The 22,642-nt window shown below is 34.6% G+C and overlaps 1 protein-coding gene across 1 annotated transcript in view; it reads right to left on the minus strand.

The window, feature by feature from the left end:
- Positions 1-22,642, minus strand: part of Oatp74D (Organic anion transporting polypeptide 74D) — a 75,263-nt gene that overhangs the window by 13,530 nt on the left and 39,091 nt on the right. The window contains exons 3-6 of the mRNA XM_018460329.1: positions 5,644-6,108; positions 4,908-5,281; positions 716-933; positions 261-401 (exon numbers count right to left, since the gene is read on the minus strand). Coding sequence (XP_018315831.1) covers positions 261-401; positions 716-933; positions 4,908-5,281; positions 5,644-5,964 — 1,054 coding nt within the window. The 5' untranslated portion in view covers positions 5,965-6,108. The remainder of the gene's footprint in view (positions 1-260; positions 402-715; positions 934-4,907; positions 5,282-5,643; positions 6,109-22,642) is intronic.

The raw sequence follows: 22,642 nt of genomic DNA on the forward strand, positions 1-22,642 counted from the left end.
ATAGATTTGTCACGTAATACTAACTACACAATTTAAACGATGAAGGTCAAATAACTTTTAACGAACCAAATCTTTTTACGTCTCTTATATTAAAAATCGAAGATTAAGCGTTTTATGAAAAATTTCGATAAATTGGTTATCATTAATATTATAAAACTCAAAATATATATATTGTAAGCGGAATATTTCCATATTCTTACTCATTAAAATTGAACTAATCGTCATTTTTAATTTCGATATTATCATTTATTTGAACTTACCAAGCCACCAAGCACCGACCCATCTTGGATCCGTTGGCGTAATCTGTGGATTTCTCGATAGATCCACATAGACCATCGTGCATACAGAACCGAGCATAAAACCTAACGCTGGACCAAGAATCCGTACTCCGATGGTGATCGCTGTTGCACATAATAAAATGATTTTTTAAGTCTTAAATCTATGATTAAATATCGGATAGTGATTTGCAGACACAGAAAAATAAATGTTTTAATTTGTATTACAAAAATAATATTACATCGAAAAAATAATTTATATGTTAAAAAATTGTTGTTTCTAACAATTAGAATTTAATAAACATAAATATTTGAATAATAAAAGTAAATAATTAAATTATTTTAAAAAATAATTAAAATATGTATAATCTGTTATATTAATGTATAAAAGAAAAGGATTAGAATATAACAATAACTTCCGAATTGGTGAAAAGATTTACCGAAATATAAGGGACTTTCTCTGCTGGCTACGTTGTCATCGATATACGGTATACCGAGAGTGTATACCGCTGTTTGACCCATTCCCACACCGAGTAATGATACAAAAAATATTGCAAGCACCACCGTAGTTATCTTGGTTTGTATTCTTCTTTGCTCCGTAAGAAAATCGCCTGTACATTCCGATTCAAATTTGGATGCGATCGTCGATATGTTCCATCTTCAAGACAAAAAAAATATATAATTAATTACACAGACCGACATTTTAAGAGCTTTTTTCTGTTGTTTGAATAAAAGATACCATTTCCTATGTATTTTTGCGCGCTGAACACGAATCCGGCAGCGAAATTGCTCTATCAACTCAGGTTTTTGAGAAGTGAAGTTAAAGGTGTCAAAATTAACGTTTTTTGACATATTTGTGATTTTTTTGTTAGCGAAGTAAATTTTTTTCTCTACTTTGGTTTACGCCATCTTAAAGTGCCAACCTTTATCTTTAAAATATATTTTTTTATAACGCAGTACATTTTTTTTTTCACAGAGATAATCTCTGCGTAGTCACACCAAGAAAACCATTTTGTGTCAAAAATGTTTTTGAAGAAAAAGTTTTAAGAACTGTGCATGAATGTTAGTAGCAAGGTTTTTGAGATCACTAAATCCGAATTTGAAGTCAAATTTTCGAAATTCAAAATGGCGGATCCATTTTGAATTTCGCAAAAATACATAGGAAATGGTATCTTTTATTCAAACAACAGAAACCACGTTCTCTAGTGTTATTAGGCATTTATAATTAGCAATAAATCCGATGTAGGAGAGACCGAGGTCAGTAAACTATAGGGGTAAGTATAATAATCGAGGCTACGTTATAAACAAATCGCACGAGAGAGACACGCGTAAACCCGTCTGAGCACGCAGCAGCGACTGCCGCTCAGTCTGCTGTAACATCTCGTTGCTAACATATCTATTATATAATATAATAGAAGTTACGCTACAATTTAAAAAAATAGTACACCTAAGTAAACATTTTTATTCTTAAAGTTTTTGTTTTACAATCGTATATATAATTGTCTGAGATATTTTATTTCCATTTAGATAGTAAGCGTAGTTCTTACTTAATAAAGTCCAACAGATTTTTTTTGTTTATCTGTCTTTGTTATTGTATCCTGTTAATGTTTTTAAAAAATGAACGGATGGGGCTAGTAGGTTAATCACAATACGGGGCTATATGACTAATTTAGTGACGACTCTGATAGTATTTACTCCCAAACTTCTTGAAATGAAATCTCACTCTAAAAGAGTGAAAATACAGTCAGTTTTGAAAAAGAGTGAAAATGTTTCACTTCTTGAAAAAGAGTGACAATATTTCATTCCTTTAAAGAGATTTACCTCAGTGGTAAATATTATAAGTTTAGTTTCCCTTACGTCTCTAATCTCGATAAAACTAGGCTCATTCGAAAAGATAGAAAAATCCTATCGTTTCCTAATATGAAATTTGATTCGTAAATTCATTAATTTGAATCAGATCTTATAGGAATCTTGTATAAATCTTACAAAATCTGATAAAACACGATAGAATCAACTTTTTTTACCAGTAATAATAGTTAAATTACATGTATAAGAAATTTTTCATGCATATGTATAAATATGTATAAACATATATAATATGATAAATTATATACGTTTATGAACATTTATACATAAACATGTATAAATATTCATAAACATATATAATTATATATGAAACATATCCATATATGTTCATACATCCTTCTTTCTTTTGTAAAATTATTTTTAAGTGTAATAGAAGTAGTAATAATAATGTGAAAATATTAAGAATAATTAAAAGGATAATTTTGTGAACATGTGTGTGGGTACTCTAAATATATAAAGGGTAACTTATCGTATTATCTTTGTTATAACTGTAATTCGGATTAGATAAATTGTCATTTAGTACAAAGTTATACATTTTTTATTTTATAATAAATATGTTTGTGTTTAAAATACATTTTTATAAAATTTTTGTTATTATGTAGCCAAAGATGTACCTTAAAATATTTATTAATCTTCATTTTAATAATGTTAATCAAATTACCCCATACCATCAGTCATCTTACCCCGGTCCCGGGGCTAGTTAAATCAGATGGAATGCATTAGAAAAATGCATTTTTTTTCATAGTAATTATCAGTTTTCCCTTATTATTAAAATATTATTAGATAGTCAAATGTATGTAGTAACTGGCGTAGAATTCATTTTTTCGATAAGTCTCTTAATTTCGTCTATAAAAATTTGAAAAATGAGTCTACTATCCCCGGTCTCTCCTATATGTTGGTTATTAACGCAAGTTACTCAATCCTCGGTCATAGTACACACGTATATAGTATTATTTAGATGAACGTCAGAGTGACCATAAATGTATTATCTAGTTAGAAAAATTAATACTTATAATTACAAAATAAAGTAATAAAATTTAATTACAAGGTCAATGGCATTTACAAGATTTGATATCGACAATAAAATTTTGTCGATTAGCATATATACAGAAGCAATAAATTCAGAATAATGATTTTTGTAATTTCATTATTCAAACATTGAATTATCCAAATTATCTTATAAATATGTCCCAATTATTGCTATCTAAATTCGTTGCCGATAATTTCTATTTTATAGTAAAATTCTATCAACTATTTCCGGGAATACATCAGGAAGTTAACGCCTACATGAAAGGGATATAAGGTCCTTTTTCTTCACGAGAAATGATAAGTGCAGCTGCAATGCGATAACAAGAAAAACGACATTGCCCCATAATAAGTAATCGACATTGCCCCATTTTATTACCGCATTAAATTGCGTGAATCAGTTTAAAACATTCCACTCGCTGTGAAATTTCATTGTGCTCGATCAATGGACATTTTCATTATATAACAATTAGCAGAATTACAACACACGTATAGAAGCGCTTGCTGAAGAATGGAGCCCGTTGTTATAATCACGACCGTCAGAGAACAACATTATCGGCCAAACTTTCTCGCTCGTTAACCAAACACATTATCATTTTCTTTCTTTCATATGAAAATCGATTTCCTTCATACATTATGTCGTTGATATAACATACATGACATAAAATTAACATGCGTATAATTTGCACACTTCTATCCTTTCGTTAAAAACTATTTTCGAAAAGATTTAAAAACAATTCATCTTTTGATTGATTTAGAATTTTTCAGCTAAGCTTTTCTTGGAATTATTTAAAAGAATATATTAAACGTAGAATCTTTTATAAATATAAGACATTTATCTTCTGAAGAAAGTCTTAACATAGTTCTCCTTTTATAACACGTTCTATTTCCTACTTTCTATTTCCGAAACTGTTTCTAACGATAAAGAGACTATTTCTATCCGAAAACGTTCAGCTGTCTAAAAGGTCTTTGTGGTAACGTAAAGCGCGCAATTCGTTTTTCTTTAGTTGCCTTCGGATTATGAACCGCTGGTGCAACTCGTCCTGCAGAAATGCGACAAACCGGTTCTTGTATAATACGAGTTTGAGGCAAAACTGCATACCCATTACTTCGGCGGTATTCCGCCTTACATTGTGTATTTATCACGGCAAACGATTATTGTATCTCGCCCGAAACGATAACACAGCTGATCGTTTGCATGCCGCCTTGTTTCTTCGCGAGACATTGTAATAACGCGACGATCGTAAATTTCCTTCAACTGTATCATAATGCTTCTGTATTGATTTCTCAAGTAAACCAACAAGTTATTTGAGTTTGTTAAACGAGGAATAAATTTTACAAATCGTCTACTACTTTTACAAATCATCACTAACGCTATTAAATTGAATTTAAATAATCAGTGGATTATTTTAATTAGTACATTATTTCAATTAGTATGAATAAAACCAATAATTTTATTAAATTAACTGATTCATTAACCTATTAATTTAATTATTACTGATAATTTTGAATAATTCGATTTCTCTTTCACACTCACATTTGCTACAACTGCGATGAATAAATTCTAATCCCTGTGTTTTTGATGATTCACGACTGTCGAGTTAGCTATTACTTAATCACGAGGGTAAAAGCCAATGAAGATCTCTCTTCATTATGATGAATCGTCGGAAGGCGTCACTCATTAAGAATTTAGAAATAGAAGAGGATAACTCGAAGAAGAGTTATGACAGTAGCACTCACCCGTCTAACGTGCTGTTGCTTTCCTCGAACCAGCAGAGATTCGCCGGATACGTGTCGTTGGGCCCGCGGCTCGCAGCGCCGGGTCCGACGTGGCTGACCAGCATCTCGTTCTGTCGACGAATCAGCTGTTCGCCGAAGATAAAGTGGGGTATCGAGCAGGTGAACGAGCTCACGGCGAAGAGGATCATGCCCCAGGCTATCCACTTCGGCCGGTGACCTTGGCCGCCATAGTACGTCAATAACAGGGAGGACCCGATCTGACCGATCTCCGTAGCCGACATGATAATGCCTGTTGTCTTTGACTGAATTTGAAAGAGCTTCTCTATTGTCGTGATGACGGAGACGAAGTATGTGTAATACATACCCTGAAGCACCTACAATGAAAAAAAAAATAAAGATAATTTTACGTCAAATTGACGTAGAGATGAACTCGTAGATTTCATTTAATAAAATTTTTTGTTAACATAATCAGAGAAAAGCCTATTCTTTGTCCTCCCCTTTAAAAAAAAATTACATAATTAATCCTTTAATATTATTCTTCAAAATTGATATATGTGGGTGGTTCATGAGAATAAAAGTCCCGGTTTGACTTGAACCACTCACGTAATTATCACTGTCTCCTTTAACTTCTTACATTATTTTTTACTCACTTCTATTCCTAATTATCTATTATACATAATTTTCTAATAAATTTATTTACACTTAAAAGATTATAAAATTTCTTTGGTGTACTGACCCAGGTAAGACAAAAGGTCACTAAAAAGGCCTGTTTCGTGGCGAAGTGCTGCAACCAGTGAGGCCTGCACGGGCCCCATCCGCAGGACACGTCGGCGTCGTCGAACTCCGTATGAAGGCTGCTCGACCTCTCATCCGGCACGATCAGATTGCCGTTCTCCGTACCGCCGATCCCATGCAACTTCCCATTCGGTATCAAACCGTTGTTGTTGTGCTGTTTGTCGCCGCAGATCAGCCCGTTCCCATTCGTCATCTTCGGTGGGATGATTGTAAGCGCTTCCACGTTGCCGTTCGACAAAATTTGTGTGTCCTCGCCCGCCATTATTCTCCCTCACTTTTTTGTCTATGCGCGATAAAGTGGTTGTCCCTTTCTTTTATCCTTAGCACCCTCGCGAACTCTAGTCAGGATCCTTCTTGTCAGAAGAATCTTTCGGCTTCTCAAAAAACTTACGTTCGAATGATCGATCTGTAACCAGAAAAAATAAGTTATTAAATAATGTTCATATATACATACATACAATTATACATATATGTATATGTATACATACAATTAATCAGAGTTGGGAAAGTTACTTTGTAAAAATAACTAGTTACAGTTAAAATTTTTTTCTTTCAAAAGTAACTAGTTACAGTTCCAAGTTATCGAGATTAAAAATTAACTCGTTACAATTACAGTTACTAAAAAAGTAACTTTTCAGTTACTTTTATGTTATTATGACAGAACAATATGACTGATATTGATATTATTAGGGCTATCAAAGAAAAAAAAAATTTACGTTTACAATACAATTTTATTAAAAAATTCCTTTAATTTCGCGGGAATATAAGCGATATAACTCAAATAACGGACAAAATAATAATATGCATTTAACAAATGCTTCGAAGCATTTGATTGACCAATCGAAAGAAAGAGTTTAACAAACTGACCAATCAAAAAATACTTCGAAGCATTTGTAGTATCAAATGGACTGTAGCCTCTGTGGTTCAATCAGTACTCAAATTTTAACCAATCACATTAAATTGACAAATAAGTTTAAAATGTAAAGTAACTGTAAAAGTAACTATTAAATTAGTTACTAGTTACTGGAAGAAATGTAATTAAATTAAGTTACAGTTACTGAAAAAATGAAACTGTAACTATAACTTAGTTACAAGTTACTTCCTAACCCTGCAATTAATCACATTCCAACTTCTTTCGAGCTTTTAAGCTTGATCTCGATTATCTTAACGCGTTTAATAGCGTCAATATTATAAAAATTGGCAAAATCGTTAAGTAATTTTCGACATTCTAAAAAATTCACGTGAATTCAAATTCCTGACTTATGCGTCTCGCTGCATTATTTAGAACTATAATCATGTAGATCGCCTTCCTCGAAATCTCTTTAAGTTCCGCGAACGCGAACACAAATTTCAGGGTTCGCATCCAGCAGTTATTTAATCTCTGCTATCCAGGAGAAAGGTTTATGATAACCAGTTGCCTCTCTTTCTCTCCATATTTATTTGTAACACCAAATAAATAACAGCCAACCGAGTTCGAGTTAGATGAAAAGCGGCGGGACGAAAGCGCGCGCTCGGACGTAATGCAAGTAATGTCATTTGGAATAACTTACGGCGTATAAAATGTGGGACTTTACGACATTAAACCCATCCACACCATAGGCCTAGCTGGATTGTATTATATGGAATTAGTTCGCTGTTGACGTAACGATTCGAACAATCGCCTTACGAAATCTTAAGTCGGTCGCGCGCGCCCAGCTAATGAGGCACAATGCATGTTAAAAAAAAAGTAAAAAAGAAAGAAAGGAAAAAATCGCACGCGTGAGAGCAAACGTGAAAGTTGCTCTCCGATTTAATCCGTTCGTCATCGTGCAGTGTGCACGATATGCAGAACGTGCATATCAATTCTGCCTTAGAGAATCCGCAAGTAGGTCTGATGTCTAGGTCATGGGCGTAGCGAGAAAACAATCCTGGTGAACGTGAGAAATTTATTTTCTGTTAGAGTGCGATAAATAAAATTATATGGACGTGCTATGTAAAGTTTGTTCCGAGAATTCTACTAAGAAGCTGTATTATCAAGTCAATTATTCACTTACAAAAACTTAAATTATAATACATTTTTTTGTTTCTCAATATTTTAATTTCTTTATGTGATATCGCCTTTCTCACAAATGCATTTTGAGATGCATCTCGAATAATAAAAATTTTCAAAACTTCAAAATAATCATTAATGTCTTTTTCGCCATTATGCCTTTTTGTTTTCGATTTCACGCACTGTTACGATTGTATCTTTTAGTTGTATTTTGAAACTTGGACAATGAAAAGATTTCGAAACTTCGCTAACGGTCAATCTCCGCCACTGCGCCTTTTTCGTTTTCCATCGATCGCGCGGACCGACTGGACCAGCCACTCCATTAGAGGTGAACTCCTTTCTCTCGCGGTCGACTGCGGAATAAGCCGCCTGAGACACCCTGTAGCCGGCGTCCTCTCACTTTCATCGGTGCCCGATTTTCCTCATTTCCCTTGCGTTCCATTCCACGGGCTATCGCACCAGCGGTTTTCACTGACAGCGCGAGTAGGAGTTTGTGCACTAGAACGCTACTGAATATGTGTGACGGCGAAGACACGTTCTCACTTTCGCTTCGAGATTTCTTCGCAGTCGACTTACACGTCGACTTACGCGCTCGAAAATATCTACTCACGACGCAAACTCGATCGTAAATCAAGACATAAGTGTGTGCTAGTAATTAGTATTCTTACTTTATTAACATTCTTACTTTAAAATATACTTTAAACAAAATTATGAAGAAATATAGAAAAGATATAGAAAAAAGTGTAAGACATTTAAGCACGCAGTTTACAAAAATACAAAAGATAAACGTAGTTTTAAAAATGCTCTCAAATATGAATAAATATATACATAAAAGTTAAATTTGTTTGAAATAGATTTTAAGTTACGTAAGTATTTGACATTTATTTTTTACTTTTTACATGTTTTAAATTTAAAATTGTGTATAATTCTTGATAATATATAAATAATATATTATTTGAAAGATATAATAATATATTTAAAAATATCTTATTTTAAAATTGAAATGATTAAATCATATTATTTGTAACTGTAAGTAAAAGAGGCAGTCTTACATATCTGGCTATAATGTCTGTAATCTATATCTACTGCATATCAAAATATTACCTAACTAAATATTAAATAGATGTAATATTGAAATAGTTTATTATCTTGATATTATATATATAAAAGTAATAAGATCACATATTATATTTCAAGGTAATAGGAACAGCCTTTATATGTCTGACCATATAATGTCTGTATCTACTGTCATAACAATATGCTACATAAATGAATACTATAAATAAATATAACACTTTAAAAACATTTTATTAATTTGTTACTAAAGTGAAATTATATTATCTCTAAATAAAAGTAACAGTTTTACTATCATATCATTTCAAAGTAGAAAAGAACAGTTTTATGTCTGACTTTAATATACAGGATGTCATTAACCGATTAAATCACCCATCGTGAGCAGGTAGAGTGAACCGAGAATAGAGTGAACAGCGAACTGAGCGGAAAGTCCTCTACCATTTCGCAATTTTCGCATAGTTAACAAGATATTAATTACTAAATATGACTGAATATTGGTCTTCAATAATTTTTTTCTCAAATACTATCAACTTTACAGAAAAACTGTAAAAGACAAAAATTGTTTATTTTCTTTTCATAAAGTTCTGAGAATTTTTTCAGAATTTTTTAATACCGTATTTTCTCATGATAATAAAAATAAGAAAATGCAGTATTAAAAAAAGTTGATAAAAAATTCTTAGAGTTCTATGAGAAGAAAATAAACAATTTTTGTCTCTTATAGTTTTTTTGTAAAATTGATAGTATTTGAGAAAAAAATTATTGAAGATCAATATTCGGCCATTTTTAGTAATTAATATATTGTTAACTATTGCGAAAATTGCGAAATGGTAGAGGACTTTTCGACTCAGTTCGGTTCACTCTACCTGCTCACGATGGGTGATTTAATCAGTTAATGACACCCTGTATATTTATATATGTATCTATTATTATATCAACATATTATTTCAATAAATATTAAACGGATACTGTTAAAACATTTTATTATCTTGATAGTGATTAAATCGTATTGTATCAAAATAGAAGAAGCAGTCATGATATGTCTGATAATGTCTATCAGTTTCATAATGTCTACTTGCTACATCAAAGCATATCGTTGTTTTGATTCTAAGCTGTTAATTTTATCAACAACAAAAAACTACGAAACAGATGGATGAAACCGTTCGCGGATATATTAATAGATATTGCTATTTTCAGTCGCAGAATAGGGCAGACACTTGCCATACGATCTACCAGCGATGCTGAATAAACAGCGCGGAAATTGCGGAACATCGTCGTGCGCGTTAGCGAGTAGATTTTATATCGTCGTTAATGGCTTAACAGCGTATGGTGGCTGACCCCTAAAATCCTGTCTAAGAATACGAATCTGTTTACGGTACTACGATGCCGTTTCTACGCGCCATTGACCCTATAACATTCGCCATTCACCAGCCTGCACTATGCATGTGTGAAAATTAAGATGCAGTTTGCGGATTGCCCTCTTGAAAACAGATGCAGAGACTTGACGCCTCCGTCATTTCTTATTATCAGCGTATATCAGATAATCTTGTAATATTAAAAGATCTCATTCTATGTCAGTAAATTAAATAAATTATGCTTTTACAATTGTTCTTTCTTTCCATATTTTCAATTCATATACAATTCATATATAATAATTATAAGTTTTAAAATAGACTTGCTTTAATTCAACATCTCACAAAATTAATATTAAAAAATTTGTGTTAGTTAATAATTAATACATAATTACACATTATCATTGCATATCTTGATTAAGATTATACAGTTGTATTAATTTCTCTCTCCGCGAACGCCAACAAACTTTCTTCTTTTGATAGCCAAGGAGGTCGTCGGAAATTGTTATTTTTATCTTTGTGCTTTTCTCGCGGCAAGAGCCGGGCATCAAAGTTACAATCCCGCAACGAGAACGAAATCGAAAGGACCGAAGCGCCGGCCGACTCTCTCGTCGCCTCGAACGGTTGGCCGGCCGGCTGCAATGGCGAAATTCTGCGAGAGCGCGTTTTTGTCGATCGTAAATCCTTTTCGGACAAGTCGTCCGCCCCTACCTCTTTCCCGCCCATCCTCTCATCTTAGTTTAGAGTGAAAATCTTCTGTAGAACCAGCTCCGATCCGCAAATATCTCACGAGTGAATCAGTCGTAGGAATCGGGCAGAGTTCGGAGGTATTAGCAATTCCAGTCGCTTAAAATTATCCTACATCTTTTTTACAGTTTGATTTAAGAAAAATCAATGTACAAAAAAGAAACAATAGTTATTATTAGATATATTATTATTTTTTAAAAAAAAGCGTGATCTGTCTAGAAGTTGCCGAATCTTTTTTCAATTCCTATACTGAACAATTCCATGAATTAACACTTTATCTACTTGTTTCCAAACATCGTTTCATGACATTGAGACTAATTATAATAAATCATAATTTGATTGATAAAAAATATATTACATTTTAAAATAATCAAATTACATTTTTTTAATTTCCTTTTTCTTAAAAATCGTCACGTTTTAATATATTACGCATAACATATTACGGGCTACTACGCAGCAGCGGAAATATGATAAAATTCCGGCAAACATAGCATTCTTTATACTTTCAAATAACTACACGCTACACGGTGTGTCCTCCAGAACGTCGGCGTCAGTCATTCACACCGGCGGGCGACCTCCGTATGAAAACGTGACTTTGTCTACGATTCCTTCGAGTGACGTGGAACCAGGTGCGGTTCTACGCAACAAACGGGAAAGAAATTTCCGGTAATAAATTGTTCTTGGTATGTCACCCGTAGGTTTGAATGGAGGTTCAAATATCTCGTAAACGTTCTCAGGGAAGCCCACGTACGTGCGTACGCACTTGCGTACACCGTAGGATAAAGATCTCTGTGGAAGACGATAATGAAGTATCGCATCGGTCGCAATTGTCGGTCTTGGAAACACCTCGAAAGGGTGGAGCACGCACGCCAGGTATTTCCGGGGTCGCGCGAGATTCGATCGAACGACCTGATTAAATCGCGAAGGGCTACAAGATCTTCAACGAGTTTGCGTGGTGAACTGTGCTGCTAAGGTCTCCCCCGCGTGTCGTGGAATGTCCGTGGAATAATTTACGCTTAACGTTAACGACGCTTTAACTGCACTTCCGACAGCGTCCGGCGTGGCATTAAAATATCCGCGCGAACGAGCGGCAACTCCCGCGCCGCTGCAACTCCATTTTTCCCTGCCGCACCGGTCGGTAGTGTCAGTACGCGTATATGCACACTGACACGTGCCGCACACGCGCTGCACGTGGCCGCGCGACTTGGTAAACACACACGCGTGGGACACGTGCGTCTTTTTCACTGTTTCTCTCTCTCTCTCTCTCTCTCTCGCTCTCTCTCTCTCTGTCATTCTCTCATTCTCTCTCTCTCTCTTTCTCTTTTTCTCCCTCTGTTAAGTTCTAACTCCACGCCATGCGGCGGCTGGAAAGAGACTTGGTCTAGGTCGCCTTTCACTGTCCTACTGACGTGGTCTCGTGGTTAGTTGGTTAGTTAGCCTATTCTGCTTAGACTACACCTCAATGCCAGCGTGTAGCACGTTGTCATACAGAGCGATTCAAAAGAGGCCGCTTGTCCAGGGTAGCCGCGTGATTGAAAATCATTGACGGCAGTCACAGATATTTAAATATGGATCAGTATGTTGATTTGAATCGACTTAAAAATTTATAAATTCGCTTTAATATTGCGTCTAAAGGATAAGTTACGGTCTTGAATTCATTAAAAAAGTCTTCGAATTAATTAATTCACACCTCAATTCATTTAGGCATAAAATTTGAATTCTTAAGTAATAAATTAATGGATAAATCATAAATGTTTAATTAACAGTTATCAATTTCATCATTAATTAATTTTTACCGTCAAAGTAACATGGAATATTATAAGGTGCTACATAAGAAAAACTTATTATCAGAAATATCTGAGTGAATCAATATTTAAGCGAGTCGATATCAAAGTCTACGATTTTTATCTTGGATATACAATTCAGTTTTAAAGACTGATGCACCTTCGTTAAAAAGTGTAATCGCTACTAACAATCTTGAAGATAAATTCAACACTCTGGCGAACACATAAATTGCTATTTGAAATGTTAACACGCGGCGGCATTCTCCCAGCCACAACGTTGCAACTATAATCGTTTATTGAAAAAAAAAAACGACCAAAACGTTCTTATGCTCGTAAGTTGTACGTTTCGTAATTTGTTAATCGTGCCTTTAATTCGCGCCTGTACAGTCAAATGTATTGTAGACGGTAATATCAGCGTATATATCGAATGATCAAATTTATTAAACCATTTAATTCGAGATGAAAGGCGAGATCGACCTATGTTAAATTAAGTTGATAATTTATTGCTTATAATGTGTACAATCAATCTCTCGTAAACTGCAATGTCAGAAAAATTTTCAGATTTTTTATACAACAAGTATTTCGACAATTTTGATTGCTCATTATTTCTGCGATTCTGCCCAATATAATAAACGGTTCGATATAAACGTGATCTGCAGATTTATATATAATAAATATCTTTCTTCAACTCGTGTACACTCATTTTACACTCTCTTCCCGCAAAATCCTTTAATTAATATTTTGATTAAAGTTTTAATCTCCGGAAAAAAATATCATCACTTCTTGTTAACAGTTATAATTTGTTTAGCTGTCGTATTATTTGCTGCATCTTGCATTTCGCCATTAGCGGAGGTGGAGGAAAAAGAATTATGCGGGCGACGATCTCAAATGGGTTATGTGTAAACGCGTTGCAGCGGCGTATTACATTGATAAACTTGTGTATAAACAGGCCCCTACGTTACGTGCACATTTGCGATAAAAAGCGAAGAACCATCTGTCAAGTTCACTTGGTGCACTCGTCCCACGTCGCGTTTTTAAAAAAAATTTTCACCGTTTCCTAGACTGCGTATCCCAACAACGTTGTTACCAGCTATCACAATGCGCAAAAAGAGGCGCTTAATCTCGTTTTCTCTTGATAATGAAATCTCGATGGTGAAATAGTACCGAATGTACACGGCAAAGCTCGTTTCTAAATTATAAATTATTTTATACAGTCAACATTAAATATAATCAGTATTTAATACAAATATTTTCTAAATTATATTATAATGTATAAAAGAGTGTTCTGAAACTTGTACACACAACACGCATTTCTGCATCATAATTCTACTGCGAGATAACTTCAAGTTAAAAATTCCAGGTTAAAAGCGTAAGATAAAAATACACAACATGACAGATAAGGATGAATTATTGTTTATCTACCATATCGCATCGCAAATACTGTTATCATTACAGAGTATTTCCATAGAACCGGGTTCATCGTCATAGTAACATTTAGAAAACGTCCACACCTTCTTACTATAAATTCAGCAGTACCTCGGCGATTTCGTTACATATTGCCCCCCCCGTAATGAGATATACGAATGATAAATTACCGTTCAGAACGAAAGTACACGGACGGCTACCCACCCACAAGATCGACGAACGACGCGTAAAGTACCTGAATGCATTTACAAAGACCGAGAGAGCAAGAGAGATTAGATGCATTCGATCCCGTTTGATTTCCCCGACACCTGAGCGTTTGAATCGCGTATTTTATTATTGTTTACATCCAATCGCCTGATTCAGCATATTGTTTAGATCAGATCGGATCGCATTCTAATTCAATTACAATTCATGTACGCATAGGGTGTTCTATCTATTAGCACGCCTTAAATTTTAATAACAGATTCATCGACAAATTAAAAAAAAGATACTATAATTTATTTAGTTCTAAGAATTAGCATTTGTAATAAAGTTAAATATATATATATACCTATATGTATATGTATATATACTCGGCTAATTAAAATTTATAAATTCAATTTCTAGAATAAATATAAAATCGAGTGAAATTTAAATAAACGTTTAAATCGTGTTACTTAATTGTAAAAAAACTTTCTATTCTCGATTATTCTTCATTTAAGAATTATCTTAAGAAAAAGATATATAAAACGATCTAACGTTAATAAAATTAAGTTTGCGTTTTCTTTGAGACACCCCATAGCTGTATTCACACCAAGTGTAATAAATTATTGTGGGTAGGCTCGTGATGCATGGTGTACGAACTTAAAATCCGAGACAAATCGTGCGACTCGCGCTCGCTGGCATTACTGCACGCTCCGTTTCTTCCTCCTTTCCAATTTTTTTTATTGTTTCTTTTTGTAATCTTTTTTTTCTTTTTTGAGATCGTGATCAGATCGCACGGCTGTGCAATTTCGAAATAAACTTCGATGGCAACTTTCAAACCACGCCGTATCCAACGAAACGTCATCCACGCGAGAAGTGTCGCAACTTGAATCGCCGTTACGGCACGCGATAACCGCCCTTCGTGAAATTGCACTCTGCGGATTGGGTCGTATCGCTCCGATGGCACGATATCCGATCTTGGAGCCCCCCGCCGCGAAAATGTGGAAAGTGAATACTTGGAGACTCGACGCCACAGCCGGACGTTTTGAAGACAAGAAATCGAGAAATGTGGTTACGATGCATTCCGCGCAAACTTCGGGAAATCTTCAACTATACGAATGTACAAGTTACCACTTAATATGTAGAAAATTGGATATTGTGTAGATATTCATATGTACACTCACCGACTAAAAGGTTACAATACTTTTTTTTAATGGATTTCGGAATGCAGCCTACTCACCAAGCAATTAGTTCTTACTTATGGATCCGTAAGTAAAAACCAATCGCTCGATGAGTAGGCTACATTCCGAAAACTATAGAAAAAATCTTTTAGTCGGTGAGTGTACACATATCTAGTATCGCTTGTTTAACAGAGGTAATACAACTAAAAAATTAGCTTTTTTGAGAAATCAATTCTAAAGACATATTTTTGTTGGAAAAACATACATTTGTAAATGTCCTAATTTATTGCTAGAAAGCGATAGTATTACTTGTTTTCTGATCAAGAGTTTGCAATAATTATTTATAGGAAAGAGACTTTTTTGTTAAATTAGATACCGTGAAAGAGTATTGTCGGTGTTGAAATAATTACAGAAAAATGTTTTATTTGGAGTTATACAATTTTTCCTTAAAAACGTTGTTTCAATTCAGAACTTTAAAAATGCTTTCTTGAAAGTTACTAATTTTGAGATATGTCACTTTTCTATCAAACAAACGATATGTATTTAAAAAAACAAGCAGTATAACATTGAAAAATATTGTTTGTAGATCATGGACGTGAACACTAAAGGGAATTTCTGGAAATATGTCTATTCCTTTTGCGAGAGACAAATTGCACAGATCGATGACAATAAGACTGACGTTTATACCCGAAAGAACCGAGTTAACGATTTCTTTGACTCACGGGGCGTAACAATGGAATATTAAACGTTCAACCGACGTTGTCTCTCAGAACGAATGTGCGAGACACGCGTTGTTACAGAAACGAACGACGACGTACAAGAAAACTCGTAATCGCACGAGCGAAGGAAGATGAAAGTAGCGCGCTCACGCGAGCGTGCCCACGGTCTCTATTAAATCACAGCATTGTTGGGAGAGCTGAAAGTAGCGAAAGTAATTCCAGCTTCGCGCGGAGCGGAATAGCGGAGAATCTCGATCCCTAGTCTATTGTAGAAAGCGACGCGAAAGAAAGGGAACGCATTTCCCTTCCCCCTACATTACTCGTACTGCATCGTGAATATATCGTTTGTGAGAGCCGCGTATAACATAGATAATATTAACAATTCAACATCTCCGTCGTGTAATCTTTGGAACTTTTATTCTTCGAGAATGTTGAAGAGCAGCATATTCGATTATGAGATGCCTACGGAGAATATACAGCAATATTGCAATATTCCTGCATTGTAGATTGATCGCTCATGACTCTCGCAAATTCTCTTGGATTACAACTCGCGCAATTCTCCGTGTATATTGTCTTCCATAAATTACACTACAGTCGAGTTTATTACTGCATTAGCTGCATCGATTATTGCGTGAATATGTGCAAAAAAAAAACACATGGGATTGTTATTATTTGCAGAAAATAGTGGTATAAAATGAGATACTTTCAAAAACGAAGTTACGCTGAAAATATAATACACATGAAGAGAAATATTTTTGTATACGCCGAGATACCAAAGTACAGGCGAAACGCATCATCCACGGTTGCATAAAGAATGAACGCGTGCGAATGGACCACAATGGCGGTGCGTCGAGTCGTTCGTTGCTCTCTCACGAGATGATAAAACTGGGAGAAACGAGAACGAGGAATGTATTCGGGGCGCTGTCAGTGCATCGCGCTATTCCTTGTAACAGCACGATATGCATTGCTGGATGTTTTGCGACGAAGAGTTTTTCGTATTTCTCTTTCATTTCGCCAGTGTCAAAAGGTGCGAACTTTGTCGTTTTCATGACATATTTACTCAGCAAAGTTATCGTATTCTCTTGTGTTGCATTATGGTTCATTGGCATCAACAGAAAACGATACTTTTCATTCTATATAATTAAATTATTTTATATTACCATTACACATTTTGTAAATGTATAATTAATAACGTTTATTTTTGTCAAATGTTTTCATATACGTCGCAACAAAATAATCAAAATATTACAATTGATAATATAAGTTATTATAAAAACAATATATTAACGAAAATAAAGTTATAAATAGTAATAACCTCGTTCTTTAAAAGATAGTAATAATTTCGGGCAAATTGCATTTAACACGTGTGACAGTTAAATTATGCGATATTTCCAAGTAATAATTCAATACTAATTCAGTACTCGAAAATACCTTATATATAGGATATTTAGGCCGCTCTTTCATCTAGTTAACAATGGAGGTTGTACAAACCTATATGAAAGTGTATGAATGAGGCACGGGGAACCAGAGAAGTTTCATGAAGCTTGGAAGGACTATTGAGGGTTGAAACAAACGATCGTGGAGGAAGTTGGCGTAAAAGTTGACTGAAGCTGACACGAAACATAATGCGCAAGCTCGCAATAACGATCCCGCGTGAGCACAAAAAGAAAGCGCAGGATTGAAGGAGAGCGAGAATATGAAATACTCCTCCACCCCGAAAGCTGTCGGTAGAAAATGTATCGCGAAAGCAGGACGGCGCGCTCGACCTACTTCGTTAAACAATGCAATCTTATCCGTGCTCGGAAGTCTTCGCGAATCGAGTCTTCTTCGCAATGGAAATAACTGCGCAAAATTAAATTCTTATTTCAAGCTCGATACAATAAAAACTAAAAAAAAATGTATTAATCTCATAAAATTTCCATGTATATAAAATAGACATATATTATTAATATTATTATTACGGAATGTATAGAGTGTTCCACGGGAAGGTGTTGAAACTAATTAGCTGTCATCGAAGGTATTCAGTTATTGAAAAAACAAAAATTGCGCCGAAAAGAGGAAAGTCTGCAATTTTTAATGAGTATAAATAAAGTTTAACAAAATGTTTGTGTATCAATTAATTTTATTGATAAAAAAATATGCTAAAATCAAGTAAACGCTAAGATTAATATTTAAGATCGCAGATAAGATCAAAAAAACAGTTTCAGATTTAGTAGCAGCTATTTAAAAAGTTATTAGCAATATTAAAAACGATATGTTAGAAAAAGTTTTTAGCTTTCGTAAAAAAATTGTGTTTTGTACAAATTCAGATGGTGCACACTCAGAAAAAATTACTCTTTAGGATTATGAGTATATTTTTCATCAATAAAATTAATTGATACACAAACATTTTGTTAAACTTTATTCATACTCATTAAAAATTGTAGACTTTCCTCTTTTCGGCGCAATTTTTGTTTTTTCAATAATTGAACACCTTCGAAAATGACAGCTGATAGTTTCAACACCTTCCCGTGGGACACCCTGTATAATTATAATTGTGTACGCCTTAAAACAATTATAATAAAGTATCTTTTAATTTCTTCTTCAAAATTTAGATATCATGTTAATATAAAAATTGCATCTATACATAAATAGAGAATTATAAATTCTTTCTGTGGAAACATATAAAAGTAGTATCAGTTACCTAGTTATTACCGATATCCGAGTGTGATTTCCCAGACTTCACGCAAACTATCGCGCATCACGATTCCCTTTCTCTCCTTCTTGCTGATGCATCAAGCCCCCCCAATAATTTCGCACTTAGCTCGCGATCGTAGCACAAAGACATCCCGCGCTCGCCCGCCAGCCATCTGCTCAATTCGAGCGCGTACGTAAGCTTAATACGGGTTTGTAAATCAATTGCAATGGAAAAAGGGTAAGGGGGGATGAGGGAGGACGAGAACAGGCGGGACGAGAGGATTGCGTGTGGTCAGGTCCGTAGGTGTCCGTGCTTCCATGAGCTGCGGACTGCACAGTATAGTAAAGAATACTTGCTCTCCCCGATATTTACTTCGTGCCACGCTAGTCACGGTGAAGGGCTTTTACAGGGTGGTCAGATTAGAATGGACGCTACTCGAGAGTTTTGCGAATTTCTTTAAAATAATATATAAAAATATTATAAAGTCGATCGATAATTTGCGTCACATAATGTTCTAATTATTTTTCGTTTACGTTCAAATATAACTGAATTTTTCCTGACTTTACAATAAATATTTTTAACATTAAGTATAGTACAAATAAGCAATATACAATTTTAATTAAATTACCGGCTAAGTCATTTATAAATTTTACTTGAAATTAACATAAGCACTTCTACACTGTTAAATCTATAGTGTCAAATTTAACTTAACGTGAGTCGCTCTTACTCAATCATATCGTTATTTTATACTAAAACAATGGTTATATTTGACACTATACAGTGTCAATTTGATACTACATAGTGTCAAATTGACACGATATAGAGTCAAATTTAACTATCGTTTTGGTAAAAAATAATGTAGGAGCAGTGGCGACTCATGTTAGGTTAAATTTGACACTGTAGATTTAACAGTATAAAGAGACTATAAAAATAAATTACTTTTTTAATACCTAACTTAAAATAGTATATAGATCCCGATGTATTATTAACTCGAACAGGAGTTACTATATTATTGAAAAAGCTTCACCCAATGTTACGATAACTCTCGATCCTAAATTAAAATTATTAATCGCAAGAAGTCATACTGTAGTAATTCTATTTAAGTTCGAATCTTATTTCCCCGCCACAGTAACATATATCCAAGATTCCCAACTCTGCGTCTTTCGTCTATGGACGCCCTGTAGATGTAAGCAGTGTGTTATTTGCCAAAAAAAGGATGATACGGATAGAGCGCATGGCGGGGATGATTGTCCGTAATTTGCGGTGGGGGCCGTGCACCACCGCAGCATACACGGGGCCGTGAATACAATCTATTATTACATCGCCTATGCAACGCGCGTGCAGTAACGTGTGCTAGTTTGTGGCGGTTGGACTAACGTGGGGTATTTGTGAACTATTCGAGTACGTGCGTGTGCGCCGAGGCTATTGTGAGGCGCGCAACAATGTGCGCTTTTTGTGACAAGTCGCGAGAATTAGATGCGGCCGGACCCAACGGCTGGTTATCCACTTCCGATTTGAGGACTTTACGGACTTTACGTGAATTCCGGTGAGTACGCGAGACGTCTAACATGGAGCCTAGATGGTCCCCTTCATGGCCAGGCCTACTCTACATGACCATCGTCTTTTTCCTCTCAAGACCTGAGATATCTCCGTTTTCTTGCAAGCTATTCTCTCTTTCTTGCTGCTTTCCCATCGATGGTGGATCACGTTCTTTGATTGGATGCGCTTCATTGTAACCAGCTCGAGAATCCAAGTACCGATCAGCAAACGATGATTCTTTATCTCTGGTCGATTACAAAGTACGTTTTAGAAAATAAATAACTCAATCTATTCGGTAAAGACAAGCTAAATGTATCAACCACGATCAGCTAGACTAAAAAATTTTCCAGATACATGAACCGGTTCGGATTTGTACTCGCCGACCTACACACAAGCATTACTTTTTCGCTTATTCTCTAAGCCGCTCAGAAATCTCGATTGCATCACTAAAATTACCGAGGTCGTTTCGACAATTCCGGTTGGTTTACTGCTTTCCCGTGATGCCCGCTAATTTACAGCGATGAGTCTTACGGAGTCATTACGAGTTAATTTTAAGGGAACCTGCGTGGTGTAATACACTGGCTTACGGCGCACTAAAACTGATACGCCGCCGCCGCGACTCATATGCATATACTACATCCCACGTTCTAGGGTTGCATCGTGGCGCAAGTGAGATCCTCAAGAATAATTTGCCAAGGTGCATTGGCATCAAGGTCTCGGTTGATTCACGGCAGTTTCCTGCGGTTTCATCGCTCTCTTGGCAATAATAATCCACGTGTCTTTTTGTACACGGCGACTCTATCTGACCGTAAGGCAAATCGGATTTTACATCAAAATCCCACTCAATAATTCACTCAATTCGATTTAATTTATCAAGTTCCATAATCATCATGAAATTATTCTAATTTTATTAGTTACTATAATTATTTTAGCACAAAGATATTTTTAACTCAAATTTAATCTATTAATTATTAAATTTAATTGATTTACTATTAATAATAATAATTTCATGCACATAACAATAATAATTTGATGCACATTATATCAGTAAAATAAATTTTTTAATTCAATTAATTTGATTGTTAATGCATGTATTAGAATTTTTAAATTATGCAAAAAAGAGAAAAGTACATTTTTAAACTTTAATTGCTCTGAGACAAAAAGATTATTTCTACGTACTATATGTCAAGCGAATGTCCAATGTGAATTTTAGTGAAATATGTGTAAATTCAAATGAAAAAAATTATTAATAATGCGGAATAAAATGAAAAATTAAATCGACTCAAGTTTCACTGTAAATCCATCAGCCTATTCGAATGGACGGAATATACTATTTTTTAAATAATTCCTATTAATTGCTTCACACTCGTTATACTCGTTACTTTTTGATACAATAAGCTTTTAATTCGAAATCTCACTTCTCATTCCAGTTAAATGCAGAATGCAAAGACTCTTATAATATAGACATTAAGATTTATATTAATAAAGAGAAAAATAAGTTGAAATAAGTTGAAGAGCATCTTTAACTTATCAACTCTCCTTACTTTGTTCCATGTCCAACCGACATCCTTCAGCATTGAAAGACGCGCATAAACGCAGTTAAAGTGAATATATTGTCTCTTTCTTTCTTTCTAGACTGATCCTGAATACTTCGAGAGAGCGAATAAGAGATACGTACGCTCGCTTCTATAAGCGAACACATTGCAGGGAGTGGATTATGCCAGACAGATGGATACGACGCACAGGTGTGTCGGTACGAATTCGATTCAAGCAGTGCACCATGTCAATCTTATAAATTTTTTCATAATCAAAATTGCCGCGAGCCTCAAGATCTCGAAGGACATTACTTTCTAACTTCTTGATTTTCAGAAGATTGACAGTAGAAAATATGATTGAAATTGTTGAAATTGATGAATATAATTAATAGTATGCGCCAAAAAAAATGCGACTCTCTTTTAATCACTATTATGTTTGCTGAGTGTGACACAGTAACGCAATGATTGCAATTAAAGGAAATCATATATTTGGTAGAAGGACAAAATATTTGTGTTATAATTAAATTTGCCCCCGTCCACTCACTTTATTTAATTAAACAGACAACTGAAGTGTTAGTTGTGAGAGTCGCATTTTTTTTGGCGCATACTATAATTAATATATTTAGATAATTCTTAATATTATTGAAATTCCTAGAAAGATTTTCCTTGAAAAATTTTACGTAATACAGTTTTATACA

The sequence above is a fragment of the Mycetomoellerius zeteki genome, unplaced genomic scaffold (genome assembly GCF_001594055.1).
Source record: "Mycetomoellerius zeteki isolate Tzet28-1 unplaced genomic scaffold, Tzet1.0 scaffold93, whole genome shotgun sequence".
Classification (NCBI taxonomy): domain Eukaryota; kingdom Metazoa; phylum Arthropoda; class Insecta; order Hymenoptera; family Formicidae; genus Mycetomoellerius; species Mycetomoellerius zeteki.